We start from the raw sequence: 21,427 nt of genomic DNA, 5'->3' as shown, positions 1-21,427 counted from the left end.
TTACTAGTTACGTATGGAGTTTGGAGGATGGTACTACGATTGGATTGAATTGTATTGGCCGTATTTGTGTTTTCTTATCTTGATTATTCAGTGAACTAACCTCGTTTAAGTTTTATAAAACTGTGGTGATCCATTCGGGGATGGTGAGCAGATATTGATAGGTGATGAGCTTATGTTAGTTGCGGGATCAAGGATGGGAGTTCATCACCTAGAGTCTTAGCTTCCGTTGTCACGAGTTTTTAGATACTTTTCAGCTGTAGTTGGTTTACAGTTTCTTATACTTTGGTTTGGTTTTTGGAGACTTGTAATAAGTTAAACTTTATACTTTAATAATTGTTCTGGGATGGTCACTTTTGATATTCTTACCTCGGGCAATCGAGATGGTAGCATCGTTATATGCTAGGGTGGTCCTTGGTAAGGCACCTTGGTATATGGGGGTATTACAAAGTGGTATCAGAGCGACGATTTTGGAACTAAAACCAATGAACAAAATGAACATAGGGTGTCTAATTAAAATGAACTCGAGTAGGAGTTGTTTGGAGCTACCGCAAAGACTTGGGAGACGTTCTAAAGCCGCATTTTGGCCTTTACAACGTTGAGCCGGACACTATGGGGTGTCTTGGGAGTCGTTACGTGTGTTATATATGTTCTTGTGAGATTGTTGGATGAATTGAAAGTATATGGCTGCATAATAGAGAGTATTGTGGATGATATGATGCATGTTGAATGTTATTACTTGGCTTTTGGTTGATATAACATGTTTAAGAGTAGTCTCAGTAATCGACCGAGTAGTCCTTACTCAAACGAGTACTTCCAGGTACTCGGTCGAGTACTTCTTTGGCGGGTGTTCTGTTTAGTTTGAGCCGTAGGCCATGTGCTTACGTTTATCTTGTTTATATCAGATCAAAATACCGCCAAAGAGATCAGTCGCGTATATTCAGGCATCATAGATGACCCTGGATGAGGTTGCCAGAATAATTGAGCAGCAAGACGCGCTCATGGAGGCACTCAAGAACATGGGGGAAAGGAGGAAGAGAAACAGTGGATGCATCCCGGCTGAGCACCACCATTTCTCGTTTCAATCCCACTACTTATGAGGGCACTAGTGAGCCAAAGCTGCTTGATAATTGGTCTCGGGAGATGGAGAGTGTGTTAGAGGTAGTTAAGTGTCCGGAAGAGATGATGGTAGAGCAGGTTGCGTTCTACCTTAGGGGTGAGGCCGGGGTTTGGTGGCAAGGTGAGAGGGAAGAGGCTCGTGCTTACTACAGGAACTTGGGTCAAACTGCTATTCCATGGGTAGGATTAAAGAGTGCCATAAGAGATCACTTTGTGCTAGAGCATATTCGCCATAATTTGAGAGCCGAGTTTGAATCCTTTTCCACGGCTGATAGTATGATTGTCACCGAGTACTATAAACGGTTTATCGATCTATCACGGTACGCGGAGGATATGCAACTGAGTCAACGGAGCTTGGCTCTTCGTTTTGACAAGGGGTAAGCACTGAGGATCATGGATAGGCTACCATTTGGGGTACTCACGGATCTGAAAGAGGTTTATGCAAGGGCGGGGCATGCTGAGAGGCTAGTGGACTTGGCCAAGGAGGCTAGGGAAAAGGGTGCTGAAAAGAGAAAGGCTGAGAGTGAGGGTGGCAATCAGTTGGGCCACAAGAGGAGCAACTATAATCAACCTAGGACCTTTTTTAGAGGATCTAACTATGGAGGGGGATCTCGAGCTTAGGGAAGAAGAGGCGACCGGAGTACTAGTGATATCTCCAACCTTACATGCCTCAACTGTGGTGGTACGTGTCACAAGAGGTATGAGTGTACGAGTGCTGCAAGAGGAGGAGGAGGTTTCCTGAGGTTGTACCAAGGGAACTTTTCGCATGCTCCAAGTCAGAGTTTGGCTAGTAAGAGGCCAGCTGGGTCGTGGAGTAACCATGGAGGCCAAAGCAACAACAACGGCGCCTACAACCGCAATAATGGAGGGTCCTACTAGCGTCCAAACAACAGTGTGACGTATAACTCGGCTGCCAAGCCTAGCACTTCAGCAACTACGGTCCAAGGTGGAGGCCAGAAGAATAGCGGGAAGCTTTTCATGATGGGCAAGCAGGAAGCTGAGGATGATGCTCATGTTGTTACTGGTACATTCCTTGCTCATAACACGTCGTCTTTTGTTCTGTTTGATTCAGGGACAACCCACTCTTTTGTGTCTAGAAGTCATGCCTTAGCTATGGGATTGGGAGAATATGAGTTGGTAAAAGATAACGTGTTTATACCTTCGGGAGAGTGAGTGTCATGTTCTAAGTTATATAGAGGGGTGTCCATGATTGTTGGGAAAGTAGACTTACCGGTCAATCTGTTAGAGTTTCCTATGGATGGGCTTGAGGTTATAGTCGGGATGTACTTGTTGGGCAAGTATGAGTCTAAGATAGATTGTCAGCAAAAGAGAGTGTTTAAAAGGGCCTAAGGTACTCAAGGTGTCATATAGGAGTTTCGTAGTAAAGCCTAAGATGAAGTTGATCGCGGTAATAACTTTAAAGTCATGTTTGAGGAATAAGTGTCCTTTAATCCATTGTCATGTGAGGGATATGCGAGCAGAAGAGCCATCAGCATCTGTCATACCAGTGGTTTGGGAGTTTGGTGACACTTTTTCCAGATGAGATATCGGGGTTACCTTCTAAGAGGAACAACGACTTTAGTGTTTAACTCAAACCGGGGACGGGACCTATATCTAAAGCACTGTACCGAATGGGACCTAAAGAGTTAGAAGAGTTGAAGAAACAGTTGAATGAGTTACTAGACAAAGGGTACATTCGACCTAGTGTATCACCTTAGGTGACAAGTCCATTTTATATACAGTTTAACCCCTATTTTAGCTCAGTTTATTTGATTATTTCACTTATATTAGTGTGTTTGTGAGCTAATTTCGTGCTTTAGGTGATTTTGCTTGTATTCATTGCATTTTGTAGGAAATGAAGCATTTGGTAGCTTTTTCCCATCAAATTAGCAATCACCCAAGTTCACGAGGCTAACGAGAGCAAGTCTTAACCATGCAAAGGTGTTTCGGGAAGCATATGGGCATTTTGGGTAGAATTGGAAAATCCCAAGCACGAAACTAACTTTGGTTGATGCACAAGTAAAGAAATGAAAATTAATCCCAAATAAAGTCCAAATGATCAAGTGGACTCGCAAGCTTAGGATTCCAATATATGCATTTAGATGGAGGAATTAAGGAGCATTAAGACTAAAATTTGGATTCCCTATGCCAATTAAGACGGATTTAACACAAAGAGCCAAGAACACCACAACCCCGATCGAGGTGGGGTGTCCCAATCGGAGTCTCCTCTCCATTAATTGTTTACGTTTTCACCCCTATTCCTATATAAGTGTTGTTAATCCGGGACACTTGGACAAAACTCTTACACCACTTTTTCATGTTTTTCATACACTTTAATTCAGTTCTTAGTATAGTTTAGATTATATTTTCTTAAGCATTGCCTTTATGTTATAAACAATTTCTTTAAGCATTTCAAGTTATAATACAATTTACATTCCAAGTTTTCCATTTGTTTTCTTGTTCTTCATTTCCAAGTTCTATTTCCATTGTCAAGGTAATTTCATATCTAGTATTACTTTTGTTATTCATTTGTCATTTCCATTACTACTTAGTATGTTCATGTTAATCATTTCATTTGTCATTACTTTATTTTTCATTATGCAAGGGTAATTCATTTGTCTAAGGGAATAGGGAAGTCATGCATATATAGTTTTTGCAATTGTTGAATTAGGATGCAATAATAATCGTATAATAGTTTCTATCACATGCTTGTATTGAGTTATTAGTCTTTAATTGTTGGCCGCTATCTTAGATTAAATTTGTTAATTCTTTTTACAAGTCGAGAGGCATGGAATTGAATTAGACTAAGCATGTTTTACTAGACCGATCTAGTCATAGTGAGAGCTCGGTAGAACCCGTTCTATGCTTGACAATAAGGCCGAGAGGTGGTTGTCTTTAAGCCTAAACAATTATCGTATTTTCAATTTCCTAGTTTGACATGAGCATTTACTTAATTTGTATGCGTTACCCGATTCCCCTAAACTCTCCTTTATTATTGTTTCCTTTCGTTATTTTATCATTGTTTTTCAAACCCAAATAAACAATCAATCGATAACTGACCTTGGTAAAATTCACTTCATAACAACTTGTTTAGCAACTACCGTCTCGTTGTGTTCGACCCCTACTACTACATTCATTTGTGTCTAGGGTATTTATCTTTGCTAGGTGTGCGATAGCCTATCAAATTTTGGTGCCGTTGCCGGGGAGCACGGTTTTGTTTGCTAATTATTTGTTGAATTTTATCTTGTTTTATTTTGTCCTAGGGAACACTTTTTCCTTGGGATCGTTCTCACGATTTCTTTGTAATTTTAGTGCCTAATTTGTAGGTAATAAAGCTTGGCCTTTCATAATGAATGATGGATACCGATTTTCACAACTCAAAGATGAGCCTTTTCATGATTATCTTGACCGGTTCTACTACTTTCGCAATGGACTCATCTCCCTTGGACACATCCTTGATGGGGATTACTTGGGTCATCTCGTGCTTGATGGCATGGATCTTGAGACCCGTGAATTGAATTGGCTCTAAACTTGAGCAATGGAAGTGTCTACTACATGGTTGGGGCAGAACTTTAGAATTTCTTGAATTTCATGGCTTGCGAATGTCGGGAGTTAGTGCGCCAATTCAATTTATGGCACATCCGAGAGGAGGTCAAAGTGTTACAGGCTTTTTTGGAACAACTTTCTCAGAAGGAAGCGAGACAATGTGAGCTTATTACCACTCCTTATGCTCTTTCCCAACGTGAGTTTTTCCCTCTAATGACTTTGAATTATTGGATGACGATGACGATGGTCCGACTTTCTCTTTTGAAATTCCCCTTAGTGTCATTCCAATTGAAAATTTAGAGGCTCATGTTAAAGAAAATGACCTTATAATAGATGCGACACTCACCATGGATGATGTTGGGCCCGTTTGTAATGAAAATGGTGAGGTTTTGCCCGAGTCTTTTAAAAACCTTTGAAAATCCTTTCGTGGAGGATGTGGTTGACCCTTTTGAGGTTGATGGAGGACTTAGTGATGCACACTTAGAAGTTAAGTGGGATGCACCACCTATTTTTTGATGAGTCTTACCACGTTGAGTTTTCATATCACCAATTTGAGAACATTTATAATGATAATTTGTGCAATAACGGTTTATTTTATGGTCTTAACATGACGCTTTATCCCTTGTTGATGAGTAGAGTAGTACGGTGGTTCTTTTTGAAGTCTCTCATATGCGCTTTGATAAGATTTCTTATTTCTTACCTTTGATCTATCATGCCTTAATCTTATCAATTGCTTACATTTGCTTTTGTATTGCTCATGCGCAGGTATATGATCGACTTCTAAGGGCTTTGACTTGTTTTTTAAAGAATAGAGGATGATCATATTCATGGAGAATAAGAGTCTAGCAAGACTTTAAATGTGCGCTTCTCGGGAGGCAACCCATGTTTATTTATGTTTTTGGGACAATTTATAGGTTTTTGGACAATTTCAATTTCAATTTGGTATTGATGTAATATTTAAGACAATAAGACAATCACCTTGCTTTCATATGTAGTAGCTTGTCCTTCGCAGGTACTTCGCTACTTGGATTGGACTTTGCCCCATTTTCAAGCTAGCTTGGGAGAGCTTCTACGCGGTTATATGCTTTATTTCCTTTCCTTATTTCCACATGTGTCATCCCCATCTCCCTTTGTTGGTTTTATTTGTCCTTCTATGTGTTTTTTTTGCGCTTAAACCCGTTTTATACAGTGAGGACAATGTGTTGTTCTAACTTGGGGTAGGGATTTAGTGTCTCTTGCTTGTTGCTTTATTGCTTTCAGAATTTAAAAAAAAAAATATAAAAATTGAAAATTGAAAAATTTTCATTAAAAATTGTATGTTGTGTCCACCCTTAAGTCTTTTGCATAATGTCATTCCTCCTTGCATTTTCCTTATTGTAGCTTTTTAAGCTAATGATTCATGCTTATTGACGGGTTTTGCTTGCATGGGGATGTCTTGACATAGTGGGTGTTGGATGGATTTTGGACAAAGTAGAATTGATCTTGACATTGGCAAGCTACATATTTGGTAAGGCAGAACCTCCAATGGCCGGTGCATCTATATCCGATCTCATCTAGGTGTGTGTAGTTTCTCCTCTTGGTGCGCGTCACATCTATACGCACAAGTATGGTCTTTGTTCCATTTCTTATGAGTTTTGTTATCATGATTGCATTTAGAAGCCATTCACTTGTTTGCTTACATATATTACCCAAAATTTGGCCCTTTTCTAGCCACATATAAAATTGCCTACCTTTGTTGAGCTAGTGACTTGCTACTTGTGTTGGGGTGCTCTCTTATTTGGGATATGGTTATTTGTTACTATTGTAAGCATTATAGTTGCGGGATTGTTGATTCTCGTATCATGGTGAATGTGGATTTGTAAGAAAGTGAAAAAAAAAGGAAAAGAAAATAATTAGAAAAAATATGAGAAGAAAGAAGAAGAAAAAAAAAGATAAGAATCGTAGAAAAAATGAGAAAAAAATGATGAAAAAAGAAGAATAAAGAAATATGAGTTGCTTCCATGTTTGAAATATATTTCTTTGGGAAGTAATCTCTTGTATTGTAATGTTTAATGAGCCAATATGCTGCTTTTGGCTCTAGTTCTTGTCGTTTGGGAAGGGTTAAGGTTTCGAATGAGCATCCTTGCACTTTTGGTTAGTTACTAGCTTGAAATTAGCTCCACATGACCAAAAACACTTGTACACCTTCTTACATATTTCCCCTAGCCTCCTTCTTAGTCTTCTTGGCTTCTTTTCTTATGCATATCTGATCATGATTAGCATTATCTTGTTGATTTGGAATGTCTACCATACTAGATTGCGGGCGCATTCTCTTGAGTCGTAGATAGGAGAGTGTGAGTGTCATTCACATATACAATTATCTTGTTCATAATATGAGTGTGAGTGTTTTCCCGTAAGTAGTCCGATGTCAATAAGATCATGCAAGAGTTGAAATGTCCATATGAAGTCCTTTTTGCTACGCCGTCATGTAGATGTTATCCATGTATTGCCTTTTTCCCTATGCTCATGTTGTTTTTGGATTTGATTCATTGTGCTTTAAAGTTACTTGATGGGAATTGCATTTGGATGAGATGATTGTTGCTCGTACCCTTGTCCTTATCATACATTATATTATGTGCTTGCTTGAGGACAAGCAAGGATTTAGCTTGGAGGAGTTTGATAAGTCCATTTTATATATAGTTTAACCCCTTGTTTTAGCTTGGTTTATTTGATTATTACACTTCTATTAGTGTGTTTCTGAGCAGCTAACTCCGTGTTCTAGGTGATTTTGCTTCTATTCATTGCATTTTGTAGGAAATGAAGCCTTTGGTAGATTTTTCCCGTCAAATTAGCAATCACCCAAGATTACGAGGCTAACGAGAGCAAGTCTTGACCATGCAAAGGTGGTTCGGGAAGCATAGAGGCATTTTGGGAAGAATTGAAAAATCCCGAGCACGAAACTAACTTGGGTTGATGCACAAGTAAAGAAATGAAAATGAATCCCAATAAAGTCCAAATGATCAAGTGGACTTGCAAGCTTAGGATTCCAAATTATGCATTTAGACGGAGGAATTAAGGAGCATTAAGACTAAACTTTGGATTCCCTATGCCAATTAAGACGGATTTAAGACAAAGAGCCAGGAAGACAACGACCTTGATCGGGGTGGGGTGTCCCCGATCGGGGTCACCTCTCCATTAATTGTATACATTTTCACCCTTATTCATGTATAAGGGGTGTTAATCTGGGACACTTAGACACAACTCTTACACCACTTTTACATGTTTTACATACACTTTAATTCAGTTCTTAGTATAGTTTAGATTATATTTCCTTAAGCATTTCCTTTATGTCATAAACAATTTCTTTAAGCATTTCAAGTTATAATACAATTTACATTCCAAGTTTTCCATTTGTTATCTTGTTCTTCATTTCCAAGTTCTATTTCCATTGTCAAGGTAATTTCATTTCTAGTATTACTTTTGTTATTCATTTGTCATTTCCATTACTAGTTAGTATGTTCATGTTAATCATTTCATTTGTCATTAGCTTAAATTTTATTATGCAAGAGTAATTCATTTGTCTAGGGAATAGGGAAACCATGCATAAATAGTTTTTGCAATTGTTGAATTAGGATGCTATAGTAATCGTATAATAGTTTCTATCACATGCTTGTATTGAATTGTTAGTCTTTGATTGTTGGCCACTATCTTAGATTAAATTTGTTAATTCTTTCTATAAGTCGAGAGGCACGGAATTGAATTAGACTAAGCATGTTTTAGTAGACCGATCTAGTCATAGCGAGAGCTCGCTAGAACCCGTTCTATGGTTGACAATAAGGTGGAGAGGTGGTTGTCTTTAAGTCTAAACAATTATCGTATTATCAATTTTCTAGTTTGACATGAGCATTTACTTCATTTGCTTTCGTGACTCGATTCCCCTAGACTCTCCTTTATTATTGTTTCCTTTCGTTATTTTATCATTGTTTTTCAAACCCAAACAAACAACCAATCGATAACCGACCTTGGTAAAATTTACTTCATAACAACTTGTTTAGCAACTCCTGTCTCCTTGTGTTTGACCCCTACTACTACATTCATTTGTGTCTAGGGTATTTATCTTTGTTAGGTGCGCGATAGCCTATTGTAGATACCCAGTATCTGCTGAGACTCCAACAAACACCCGATGATTATCGGACTATAACATGCTTTGGAATCGCGGCGTTTGATCGACAGTTTGTGTACAACTTTACGTTGGAAAACTTAAAACGATTTTGAAAATAAAATATTTCAAAACATTTCAAAAATACCTGGAGTGTTTAATGCACGATGACGGGGTCGCAATGACACTAACTAGAGTTAAAACCGACACCGGATCAAAAACCGACTCAAAAATTCAAATCCCGACTCCAACAACGAGTCAAACCGAGTCAACCACAAAAAACAAACCATTTCAAACCTTCTATGCTAAGATTTCCCGGATTTATGTTTGGTCAAGTACCAAACATATGACTACAAATCCTAGGATAGAACAAATCATGATTGCTCTTGTGTGAAAGCAACAAGACAACTCGAAGACCCGCGACGTGGCTCGCGCCTCTTTGAGCAGCCCAGGTGGCCACGTCGCTCAAAACTCACACAAACACTCATTTTCCTCTAAATACCCCTCAAATGCCCCCAATTGAGAACTTACGCGAGTGTCCGCCCCCTCTTTTCTCCCTTAAAATTCTCGACTCGACTTCTTAAGTCACAATCCGACGCGTATTTATAACCTATCGATCGTAAATACAAGCCTTACACATTGTTTGGTACCGTCATCGTGCATTAAATCACTTGTCCGACCACTTCGACCACTACACTGTCACTAATTTTAAAACACTCTTTTTACTTACCAAAACGGTTTTAAACCGAGTTTTTTCCGACCAAATGAGTTGTTACACTTACGTCGGTCACTCGCTATAACCAAACATGTAAGTATGAGGGTGTAAAAATCCTCTTTTTATCATGTTTTTACTTGTTTCATGACTATATACACTAGTACAGAAATGACATTAGGCGGATACAAATGGCTACGGTCATGAGAAATAGCCGTAGCCTATTATAAAAGGCAACGGTTATTATCAAATAACCGTAGCATTAGTAATAAAAAAAAAGAAATGGCTTCGGTTATATTAAAAACCGTAGCTGAAAATATATTAAGGCAACGGCTATTTTATAGACCGTAGCCCTTTATCAAAATGAATTTAGGTGCAAAAGTAATAATTTTTGGCGCTGCTTGACCTTTTCTATTGCAAGCTCCTGTCCCAACTCTATATCATATTTTTTATTTTATTTTTTAAAAACAAAGGGTGTACTCAAAATCACAACGCAGCACCGTTTAATTTCTTCCCTATCAACTCTATCACAATTTACTTCCAAGTCGCCAACACCGATCGCCAACTGATTGTCTCCAACACCAGCAGGTCACGACCTCAACCTCCTTTCGCTCACGCCGCAGCCACCACCACCGCCATACTGAAAATTCGGGTAATCAATTCTGATATTTTTTCCTGAACAAATCAATTTTTTAGGGTTTGGATTATATATTATTTTCCTGAAGAAATCAATATATTTATTTAATTTTTGATTAATTTGATTTAGGGTTAGTATTATACTAAGTTTAGGATTTTCTTTTGGATTTAGGGTTGGATTATATGCAATCAATTTGTATGGTTTTTCTTTTGGATTTAGGAAAAGCTTATTTTGGTGTATTGTGGGTATATTCTGGTCCATTGTTATACGGAATTCAGTTTTTTTAATCATTATAAAGCTTAGGAATAGTTGTTTTTTAAATCACCTTTGGTTCTAGTGCTGTAATTTGGGGATTCTGGTCCAATAGGTTAGGGTTGAGTTTTTTTAATATCTTAATCGAATATTTTAGTTTAGGATTAGAAGTATACGAGTGGGTATAAATGAATATCGTGCTGTTGACTAACAGACAGAGTATAAAAGTGTAGCTTACTAGGTAAGTCTTGGTGTGTAGCTTTTTTGCCGAGTTACTGGTTGGTGAAAATGGCATTGGTGAGGATGTGTCTGTTCCGGTGCCAATGCCGACGATAATGCTTGTGAGGTAGGTATGGAAAGTAGCCTTGCAGAATAAATATGCACAAACACAGAGTGTCAAATGGTCATCTTGAACACAAACACCTCTTTAAGTAAATGGTATTTCTTATTACAATTGTTTAAAAAAGCCATTGTCCATGTTTCAAATTTTAAAATCCGGCTAAACTTATTTCACAAACTCTCATTTGTGACGTTGATATCCGTCACAAGCTTGTGACGGGTTCCGTTTCCTCTCACAAAATACCCATTGAGAGGTGAGTGGGAAGCACATGAGGGTGCCCCACCTTATCCCCTCTCCCTTTTTGTGAGAGGTCACAAGCTTGTGACGGGATTAGCCCATCACAAGCAAGACTAGCTGAACCTATTTTTGTTTGACGTTTATTGCTCCCAAAATTTAGTGACAACCGTATTTAAAAGTTAAATTATTGAATAGTATCCATCTATGAGAGGAGAACTCCATACAATTGGCATGCATTTTTCTATTTTTATACTCCTGTTTTGGGTATTCTATAATGAAAACATTATGTTGCCTTCTTTTCCTTCTCAACTGCATGCATTTTTCTATTCTTATACTCCTGTTTGTTTACATCTAGCTTAAGAGGGACTCCAAACAAGTGACCATAAAAAATTAACAGTAATAGTTAGAGTCGTATTGATAGTGTATATTGATTCAGCTGCAAATTATAAAAAGATATATTAGCAAAATATGTATTGATAGTGTATATTGACGAGCTGCAAATCAAGGACATGAAAAGTATGTACTATAGATTTATTAAGGACATGGCAGAATATATATAAACATTGATGTACGATTGATATTGAAAGCATGAACCCTTCAATGAAAAAGAAAAAATCAAGATGTATTGAAGTCTTACAAAATATTAGCCATATGGGCTCTTCCATTTATAAACTACTGACCTTAATGGATTTTATAATTTATAGTTTACTTAACACATCAATATTGGGACAAGTTTGGTAACGAGGGTCGATTTTTCTTAGCTCCTTTGTTCTTCTTATTTCTCTCTAAAGAGCTAGTTTCTGTTTTGTGGTTGTATTGTTTTTTTTTACTTAACTCATCAAGCTCAGTAATATAAAGTTTGTATTTACGATCGTCGATGTTGTTTGATATATGTGGTAGAGTTTTCTTTGCTTATTTTTAATTAGTATACTTGTAAGAATCCCTTGTGTTTTATCAAGTGTGTTTTCTGATCATCTTATTATCTGATTGTCTTTTTACTTTTCTTAGTTTTTTTTTTTTAAGTTCACAACTTGAATTTACATGAAAATTCTATGAGGAAGGGGCAATCAAGTTTGACAGTTTTCCCAATTAACCAATTCTTGTGAAAAGATGGATCAAATTAACAATCAACAACGAAAATTAGCTTTATGTGATCAAATTAATCTTTTTTAGTGTTGTAGTTAATAAACTTTATTGTCTCTACGTTATTTGTTGATGATTAAATGTTTCCTTCTTTGGTGTTTTTAGAGATGGACCGAAGTTGGATGTATAATATGAAACGCTCTATTCCCGAGTTTAGGATTTTAGTGAAGGAGATATTTGTGAAATGTGCCGCTGAGAATGCAATTAAAAAATGAGAGACACGCAGTTGTTTGAACTGTTAACTTGTTTTTCGTGTGCAGCATGATCGAGAGTTGTGGAATTTATGTGTGATATTATCCGGGGTAATGAAAATAGAAATAGCAAATGTATACCCGGTCGAGTTGATTATTAAGATGTGCATACATGGTTCAAACGTGTTTTTGGCTATGTTGAGGTTCATGGGACCAAATCTAATTCAGCTCAATTTATTATATGCATGCAGTAGTACATCTATAGTACAATGTCATTTGTATGTAGACAATATTAGGTACAACCATACGAGTGTACGACTATTTGTAACGCGTCTTGTATCTTATCAAGGGCCGTTAGACTTGATACTCCCTTAGCGGACATATATGATTACTTCGTTGGAACTGATGGATTCATTGAAGGAAAAAAGTATATTCATGAATGTTCTTTCGTATTTAGATATGGCGAATTGAGCAATTTTTCAAGCAGATTTGATCCAAACTAGTTTGATTTATTTATTATGGGTTTGAATTTCGGAAATTTGGACATGAACGAACTTGATCGCACCTATACCAAATCCAAGGCGGATGTCACGGTCTCACGGAACTATACTTAAATCCAAATAAGTTCAATCCAGGTTTGGATCTGTATATAAATGGCTCCACCACTTCAACTGCTTAAAGCTAACACTTTAAATGACTTATCATTGTTATGTATTGTCACCTGTTTCGATCTAGCTTCCAACCCCAATTATTATAACTCGATAAACTTACTTGTTTCTTTGACAATCTCAGGTTTATATTGTTATTTTGATTCTTCTTCAATAAACCCTTGAGATTGGGCATTTTAACAATAAAGAGGACAATTGCAAAAATGGATAAAGTTAGGGTTTGTCTCTTTATTTCGCCCCTCTTGCATTTTATTTTATTGGTATTTCATCAACTCTCTTCATTAATCTGTATATATGATGAAAATTATTAATTTACAAGCAGCGTTTCATTAAGTTGAGCTTAATTTGGTGTGGTTAATGTGTGGTTTAAGGTTTCAATTGATTGTTACAACTTGATAAAATCGAGATGGGATGATTTCGATTGAAGCGCCGGTGAAAGGATAGAGGGTTTTAGTCCGGTGATTGCAAAGGAATGAAGTGATTTCAAATGTATTTCAGCCTTTCAGGTAGTTGAAACGATAACAAAACTTATTCCGGTTAATTTGTTTGATAATGTTGTGTATAAGCAAATGAGCTGCTTGTTGTTCTGGTGCTTGTTGTCCTTATGTTGCTTGAAATTTGCTTATTTACTGTATGAAGGATCATAATTTGCTTATTTTGAGCATGAGTGTGCCATCTTTGCTAGCGATTATTATCATAATATTGAGGTGATTGGTCGTGTTAAGTATAGTGATTTCGAGCTTATTATGGTGTCAAGGTTGTTCAAAATAGCTGCTCAAATAGCTATTCTTTTGCTTCTTGTGTATATGATATATGCTTGTTCTCTTTCATTGTATTTAGGTTCCTGCTGATGGAGTGCTAATATCTGGTCAAGCTCTTGCTATTGATGAATCAAGTATGACAGGAGAGAGCAAGATTGTAAGCCGCTTAAAGTTATCAGGTTTCTTGATAATGCTAACACTGATTTGAACTATATTTGACTCTCAAATGGAATTCTGCAGGTTTCTAAGAACCATAAGTCACCTTTCCTATTGTCGGCTGTAAAGTAGCAGATGGCTATGGAACTATGCCGGTAGTGATTTCTATCTTAAACTTGTATAGGTGACTGACTTGTGTTTTCTATGCGCTATTGAGTCCGTTTAATATCTGTTAAGCTGCTTAGAATGTGTCAACTTGATTTGATGCCGTGTTTGAGAGAGTACATTCATAGTCATTTTTGAGCATTTAGCTCATAGGTATCATAAAGTGATAAAACTTTTCCTTCAAAGAGTAATTTAATATTTGCTCAAATAGGTAAACCCGTGACAAGTATGTTGTAATTGTTGTATACTGTGACACGGTTTCCCAAGTGCTATATCTCCAACGATAATGGACCGAATTTGACAAATACAAATGGCTTAGTCTAGGAGCTTCTATATTGGCAGATGCAAACCTACACGAATTCAGATGATGATTCAAGTTAGCCGACCCTAACCTTTGTTGAGACTAAGGCTTTGTCGTAGTTTCAGAGGCCTCAGATGTCACACCCAGCATCAACCAAGGTAACCTGTTTCTCTTTTCACAATTTGATAGATGTTTGATGATTCTTTGTTATTAAGGACTATGACTATAAGCTCTCGGAAAATCCTTATTGTATTGTTGATGCCGCTATTGTTGTTGAAGTTACTTTGAAGTTTGACTCACTTTTGTACTGCCGAGTCATTTCATAAATTTTTACATGCTATTTTGATTGGAAGCTGGCCCTTCAAATACAAGAATGTGATGGTGCAAGCTAAGTATTGATGATTCGATTCTCCTACTGATTTCTGACAGCTTATTATACAGCTTAATCTGCAGTTCATACTGCTTAAAATTCTTTTGTGGAGTCCAATATGTTTTTTTTTTGTCTGTTTTCTTTCAGGCATGGAGGGACAGGAATTGTGCTTAAGAAATTGTTGATGTGTGAAATCAATTAGAATGATGCTGCTTGGAGAAAATTTGTAGCGCTTACCTTTTGCATCCGAGTAGAATATGCTTATTTTTTTAGCCAAGTATTGATGTTGATTTGTAATGTTAGTTTTATATTAAACATTGGTTTTGTAATTAATTATTATTATCTTAATTAAAGAATTTACATTTAAAATAAATCATATTTTTGTAAATAATTTTTTTTTTAAAATTTTAATTAAGAAATGGCTACGGTTGTTAAAAGAAAACCGTAGCCTAAAGTGACTTATGGCTACGGTTAAATATTAATAACCGTAGCTATAAGTCACTTTAGGCTACGGTTCCTTCTAATAACCGTAGCCATAAGTCACTTTAGGCTACGGTTCCTGACCGTAGCCATAACTACTTGATCTAAGGCAACGCCCCGATTTACTACGGTCGAAGAACCATAGCCAAAAGTCGTTTTTAACCGTAGCCAAAAGCCATTTCTGTACTAGTGATAACATGCTAAAACGTGCATAACATGAACCAAAACATGGGATAAACGAGCCAAAACTGATTTTTGGCCTGGGACAGAAGCCCCTTGGTTCGCCGGCTTGCCCGCGCCTAAATGGGGTGTCCAGGTCAGAACTCAACCGTGTTTGTTCTCGTCTTTCCCCTTTAATTAATTTTCATATTTACAATCGGTTTTTACTATTTCAAATATTTTCGAACCTTTTCATTTTATTTTATGTGTTTTAACCATAAAACATTTTTCACCCTTGGTTCCACATACCATGACGGTTAAATCCGTGTTTCGGTGATAATATTTGGTTAATAACATTTAAAAGGTACTTAAACCCTTTTATTTCATTTCTTTACATTTTGGGAGGTATTTTAAAGCCTTTCATCATTTCTTTACATTTCCAAAATAAACATATTAGTCCCCAACACAAAGTCATCCTTGGTTCTACATACCATGCCGGATTTTAATCCAGGGTACGATGATGAGTATCGACTAATTACATTCAAGTGAACTTAAGACAATTAGTTCATAATTGTTTTCAAAACTATTCATGTCAAGCTTGTCAAGTCGAACCCGACACCGAATATCGTCAAAATAATGATGATTATTCGAGTCTAGTTCTTCAAATCAACAAACGCGGTCTAAATGACTATTTCAAATCAAATCGGGTTCAAATACCCATTTTTCAACACGTTTTATAACGTTTTCTAAATGGCCAGAATACGGCATATAACCGTAGGCTGACCCGCGCCTAAAACAGGCCTTTCAATTCTCATTTTCAAAACCAGGGGAGGCCCCTTGTACCGCCGGCTGGCTCGCGCCTCATGTAGCCGTCTGGTAGAGGGCCTGTTCCCTTTCCAGCATTAGTCTAGGACGATCCCGACTCCGGTTAGCCCGGATATAGGATGAATCAGATGACTATTTGTTCATTCAAAATCATATTTGCAAAATGCTTTACTAAGACAAATGGATCACGTTATGCACCATAAACCTAATACGGTAAATGGATGTTTAATTCCCGTCTTGCATGCAAATCAACCATAAATCCAACTCGACATCTTATACTTGATACTTGGATTAAATCAACCGACTTAGAAAGCTCTCACATGTTAGGTTTAAATTATTGGATTCATGCATTTAAACCGTTTTATCAACTTTTGCATTCAACCAACCAAGATCGATTAGTAGAGGCCGCTACCGCGGGCGGGATTGGGTGTCTGATTAAAGGGCTTCCCAATACGTACCTTCACCTCTTACTCAGAAACTTTGGATAGTGGACGACCTTATCCAGGGCGTACGAGAGTCATTCTAGAGATAGGATGCTAAAGAGGGACGATTTCCTTATCTTTAGTACCTATGTAAAACGCTGCTTTGTGCTTCGATTTGACCGAGGTATAAAGTGGATTTCGAACGGGTTCCAAGCATCCCACAAATGCTTGGTGGCGACTCCGAACATCTCTAATCGTTTCGAGACCCATACCGAGACGAAACCGACCGATCTAAAACGATCCGGTCGAAAGTATTTTTCCGCCTCCGAGCATGGCTTTCAAAAGACCGTTGCACGTCCACAGATCGAAATGGGCTCGCAGGTGGGCCATGTCCACACCTATCATTGGGGTGCGCCAGTTTTGTTTGTGAAAAAGAAAGACATGAGTATGAGGCTGTCCATCGACTACAGAGAGTTAAACCATGTCACCGTGAAGAATAGGTATCATTTGCCAATCAAGAATTGATGATCTTTTAGATCAGCTGATTGGCGCAGGGGTGTTTTCTAAGATCGATTTGAGGTCCGGTTATCACCAGTTGAGAATAGCAGATGAGGATATTCCAAAGATAGCTTTTCGGTCGCGGTATGGTCACTATGAGTATGTGGTGATACCTTTTGGGTTGACTAATGCACCTGCAGTATTCATGGATCTTATGAACCGGATCTTCAGCCCGTTCTTGGATAGGTTTGTTGTCGTCTTTATTGATGACATCTTGGTTTACTCTAAGACTAAGGAAGAGCACGAGGAGCACCTAAGGTTAGTACTATAGACCATGCGAGATAATCAGTTGTATGCCAAGCTATCTAAGTGCGAGTTCTGGCTAGAGAAAGTGGCTTTTCTGGGCCATGTGATCTCGAGAGATTGAGTGGCACAATTTCGAGGTTTTCTATCCACACAGATGGGAGTGTTCGTTTTGATGGGAGATGGTGTGTACCTAGTGACGTTGACTTGAAGAAGTTGATCATGACAGAGGCTCATTGCACTCTTTATTCCGTATATTCGGGTGGTGACAAGCTTTATAAGGATTTAAAGAAGACTTTTTGGTGGACTAATATGAAGAAAGATGTTGCTGAGTTCGTGGCTAGGTGTTTAACTTGTCAAAGGGGCAAGGGAGAATAACGAAGACCAAAAGGTAAGATTCAGTCACTTGAGGTGCCGGAATGAAAATGAGAGTCGATCTCTATGGATTTCATCGTGGGGTTACCAAGGACAACAAGGTAGCAATATGATTTGGATGATCGACGACCGTTTAACAAAGTCAACTTACTTTATTCCAATGAAAGACACTTAGAGTAAGATTCAGCTAGTTTTGGGGTACATGAAGTATGTGGTACGGTTACATGGGGTACCAAAGGATATAGTGTCGGATTGATATGCGAGGTTCATATCACAGTTTTGGCAAGAGTTGCAGGAATTGATAGGAACTACCTTAAAGATGAGTACAACATTTCATCCTACGACAGATGGTCAAACTGTAGAACTATCAAGACCCTAGAGGACATGTTACGAGCTTGTGCTATTCAATTTCGTGGAAGTTAGGAGGATATGCTGGACTTGATCTAGCTTTCATACAACAACAGCTATCACACTAGCATTAGGATGGCACCTTTTGAGGCTTTGTATAGCAGGAAGTGCAGGAGTTCGGTGTGTTGGTATGATAGTGCTGAGGCTGTGGTTTTGGGGCCGTAGATGGTGCAGGACATGATTGAGCAGGTACAATTGATTTTCTAGAAGATGAAAGCAGCTCAAGATAGGCAAAACAGTTACGTGGACTTGCATCGTATGGACATTGAGTTTGCGGTAGGTGACAAGGTTCTTTTGAAAGTGTCACCTATGCGAGGAGTGATGAGGTTTAGCAAGAGAGGGAACTTGAGCCAGAAATTCATTGGTCCCTATGAGATTTTAGACCGGATAGGTGAAGTAGCCAATCGGCTAGCTTTACCACCATCGCTAGATCAGGTTCATAATGTGTTTCATGTCTCACAACTTTAGAAGTATATGAGTTATCCGTCACATGTACTTGAGGTTGATAATATTGAGTTAGATGAATCTCTAACTTATGCAAGGGTTCCTAAGGAGATCTTGGATCGTAAGGTACGCAAGACAAGGAATGGCGAGACCGTCTTACTTAAGGTGTTATGGTCTAATCACAATATGAAAGAGGCCACTTGGGAACCGGAGGAGTCTATGAGAGAGCTCTTTCCTTACCTTTTTGACCAGGAATGTGTGGTTACGGGGACGTAACCGTTGTCTTTTAAGGGGAGTAGGAGATGGTCGCATATTTGTTTTGGGTTAGTTTGAGGTCGATATGGTTATGTTGTTTATATCTTTGAGCAATAGTTGGGTTGTTTTGTTGGTCATAGTTGGTGTTGTTGGTACCTTTGAGTAGTTGTTGTTATCTTTGTGTGGTTAATGTTGCTTTTGTTTTGGGTATGGTATGAACTTCGGGGACGAAGTTCATTTTAAGGGGGGAAGACAGTAATACCACGGTTTTCTGATCCTAGTCTACTCGGCCGAATATGAGGAACTCATCCGAATAGGTTGTCGTGTGAATTTTGGTCAGGCTAGTGTCCAGGAGCACTCGGCCGAGTTGTGAGTTGCTCGGCCGAGTATCCCAAGTACTCATCCAATTATCCGGTCTGACGAGATTAATTTCCGCGGTTTTGATTACGGCGATTAGAGATTATAAATTACGTTTTAAAAGTTTACAAACCACTTTACAAAACCTAACGACGGTCATCATCTCTCTAATCATCCTAATCACTCCAAAGGCTAATTGATCGATCGTGAGTCTCCATTCGTCTTTTCCATATCGGTTTCGTTGGTAAGTCGCTAGTATTTTGTTAATTAGTTATGTTTGTCTTTTAGGGTTTTGCCCTAATGGTTTAGATTGGGAAAATGGTGGTTTGGTATGATTGTGATATAATATTGTTGTGATTATTGTTAGGTGAAGGATTCGTAGAGGAACAGTTCTAGCTTCCGCTGTTTATTTGCGATTTTAGATTCATTATAAGGTAGGGTTTCCCTACTCAGTTACATGTTTAATTGATTTAAGACGATGTTGATTGATGTACTGGCATGATTACTATTGTTATTTGAATAATCATTCTTTTGGATGTTTGGATTAGATGTTCGATTGTCTATGGTTCTCTAGGTGCACCCTCGGCTGAGTGGAGTCATTATCGGGAATGGCTTCACGCTTTTGATTTGCCCCTTGTGGTTCCCGTCACAAGGGGATGTGCACATTAATGGACATAGGTTATTCGCTCGTTGCGATGAGAGGGGCTTAGGTGGGCAAGGCTGCGGTCCCTCACTGGCCGTGAGGGTTACATGTTGCGATGGGTAACCTGACAGGGCTACACACTTAGGTGTGTAGTCGGTTACTGGTTACGTATGGAGTTTGGAGGATGGTACTGCGATTGGATTGAATTGTATTAGTTCTATTTGTGTTTTCTTATCTTGATTATTCAGTGAACTGACCCCGTTTATTTTTTATAAAACCATGGTGATCCATTCGGAGATGGTGAGCAGATATTGACAGGTGATGAGCTTATACTAGCTGCGGGATCAAGGATGGGAGTGTCATCACCTAGAGTCTTAGCTTTCGCTGTCACGAGTCCTTAGATACTTTTCAGCTGTAGTTGGTTTACATTTTCTTATACTTTGGTTTGGTTTTTGGAGACTTGTAATAAGTTAAACTTTATACTTTAATAATTGTTCTTTGATGGTCACTATTGATATACTTGCCTCGGGTAACCGAGATGGTAGCACATTTATATGCTAGGGTGGTCCTTGGTAAGGCACCTTGGTATATGAGGGTGTTACAAAAAACTCTGTAATAGTGGAGGAACCGAGTTTAATGGATTTGAGGCGATATTTTAGTTGTTTAATATGGCCGCGGGAGAGAAGGGCAAAGGTGGATTTAAGAGTCGACCACGCTTCACGGGTAGTTTTGGTGCTGTTAATGAGGGGAGTAACAGACTAGTCAAGGGTGCCTGCTAGTGTTCCGAAGAGTAGTTTATCCTGCTGAAACCAAGTACCATAAGCAGGTTTAGGCTTCGAGGTTTTGTCGGGGCCATTGATGAACTCCGGAGGAGGGGGATTATCATCGATGTAAGAGATGAGGTAGTAGCCAGCGAACAAAGAGTCGAGTTGTAGCCGCCATTGGGAGTAGTTGGAGGGGGTAAGTTTTTCGACAGAGGAGACATTAAGGAGAAGGAAGGATTTGGAGGGCTCATGATGGTTTGGTATGGTGGCCAAAGTGGGAGTTGAGAGCGGCAGATTAGGGAGGGTCATAGGGTTTAGAGGTCGGATTGCCCTCCTAATATCATGTAGAGTAGATTATAATTAAAAATAAAGAAAACAAACATCTGGAAAAGGCTTAAAATAACTTGTTTTTTACCCTAACCCGTATGAACTCACCCATACAAACCCGAAATAGACTCGCCCTGTATTTCAAAACTCGCTCTCTTAACCCGTCCATTTGACAGATCTAGTCATAGTGAAATGGGTAAAAGTAAGGTAAAATACGGGATGATCTAAATCCATGCGGATAAGTAAAAGGCGGAATTTTGTTTTAATAAATTAATATTATTCTTTATCTTTTAAATAGAATCGCACATTTGATACACTTTTTAATATCATAAATATGGGGTTTATTGTTTTTTAATATTAGTTAGTGAATTTTCTTTATTTGTGTTACATTTTACTTGTTTTATTCCATAAAGTTAAAACAATTGTACCGCTTT

At 38.3% G+C, this 21,427-nt stretch overlaps 1 protein-coding gene across 1 annotated transcript; it reads left to right on the top strand.

Annotated features, from left to right (window-relative positions):
* Positions 1–1,509: 1,509 nt before the first annotated feature.
* On the top strand, positions 1,510–15,005 carry LOC141613484 (uncharacterized). Its single transcript, XM_074432224.1, has 6 exons — positions 1,510–1,639; positions 2,189–2,253; positions 9,934–10,164; positions 13,821–13,898; positions 13,982–14,521; positions 14,881–15,005. The coding sequence occupies exons 1-5, from the start codon at positions 1,510–1,512 to the stop codon at positions 14,027–14,029; spliced, it is 552 nt and encodes a 183-aa protein (XP_074288325.1). The 3' UTR covers positions 14,030–14,521; positions 14,881–15,005.
* The last annotated feature ends 6,422 nt before the right edge of the window (positions 15,006–21,427 follow it).

The sequence above is a fragment of the Silene latifolia genome, chromosome 11 (genome assembly GCF_048544455.1).
Source record: "Silene latifolia isolate original U9 population chromosome 11, ASM4854445v1, whole genome shotgun sequence".
Classification (NCBI taxonomy): Eukaryota; Viridiplantae; Streptophyta; class Magnoliopsida; order Caryophyllales; family Caryophyllaceae; genus Silene; species Silene latifolia.
The sequence above is the reverse complement of the archived record's forward strand: the minus strand, read 5'-3'. Positions and strand labels throughout refer to the sequence as shown.

What these genes read in the sequence shown, in the direction of transcription:
- LOC141613484 (XM_074432224.1), top strand. Translation starts at nt 1,510, where the DNA reads ATGGATAGGCTACCATTTGGGGTACTCACGGATCTGAAAGAGGTTTAT. An exon ending in TGAAAAGAGAAAGGCTGAGA is followed by an intron (nt 1,640 to 2,188) that starts GTGAGGGTGGCA and finishes TGTTTGATTCAG; the next exon opens with GGACAACCCACTCTTTTGTG. An exon ending in CCGCCATACTGAAAATTCGG is followed by an intron (nt 10,165 to 13,820) that starts GTAATCAATTCT and finishes CATTGTATTTAG; the next exon opens with GTTCCTGCTGATGGAGTGCT.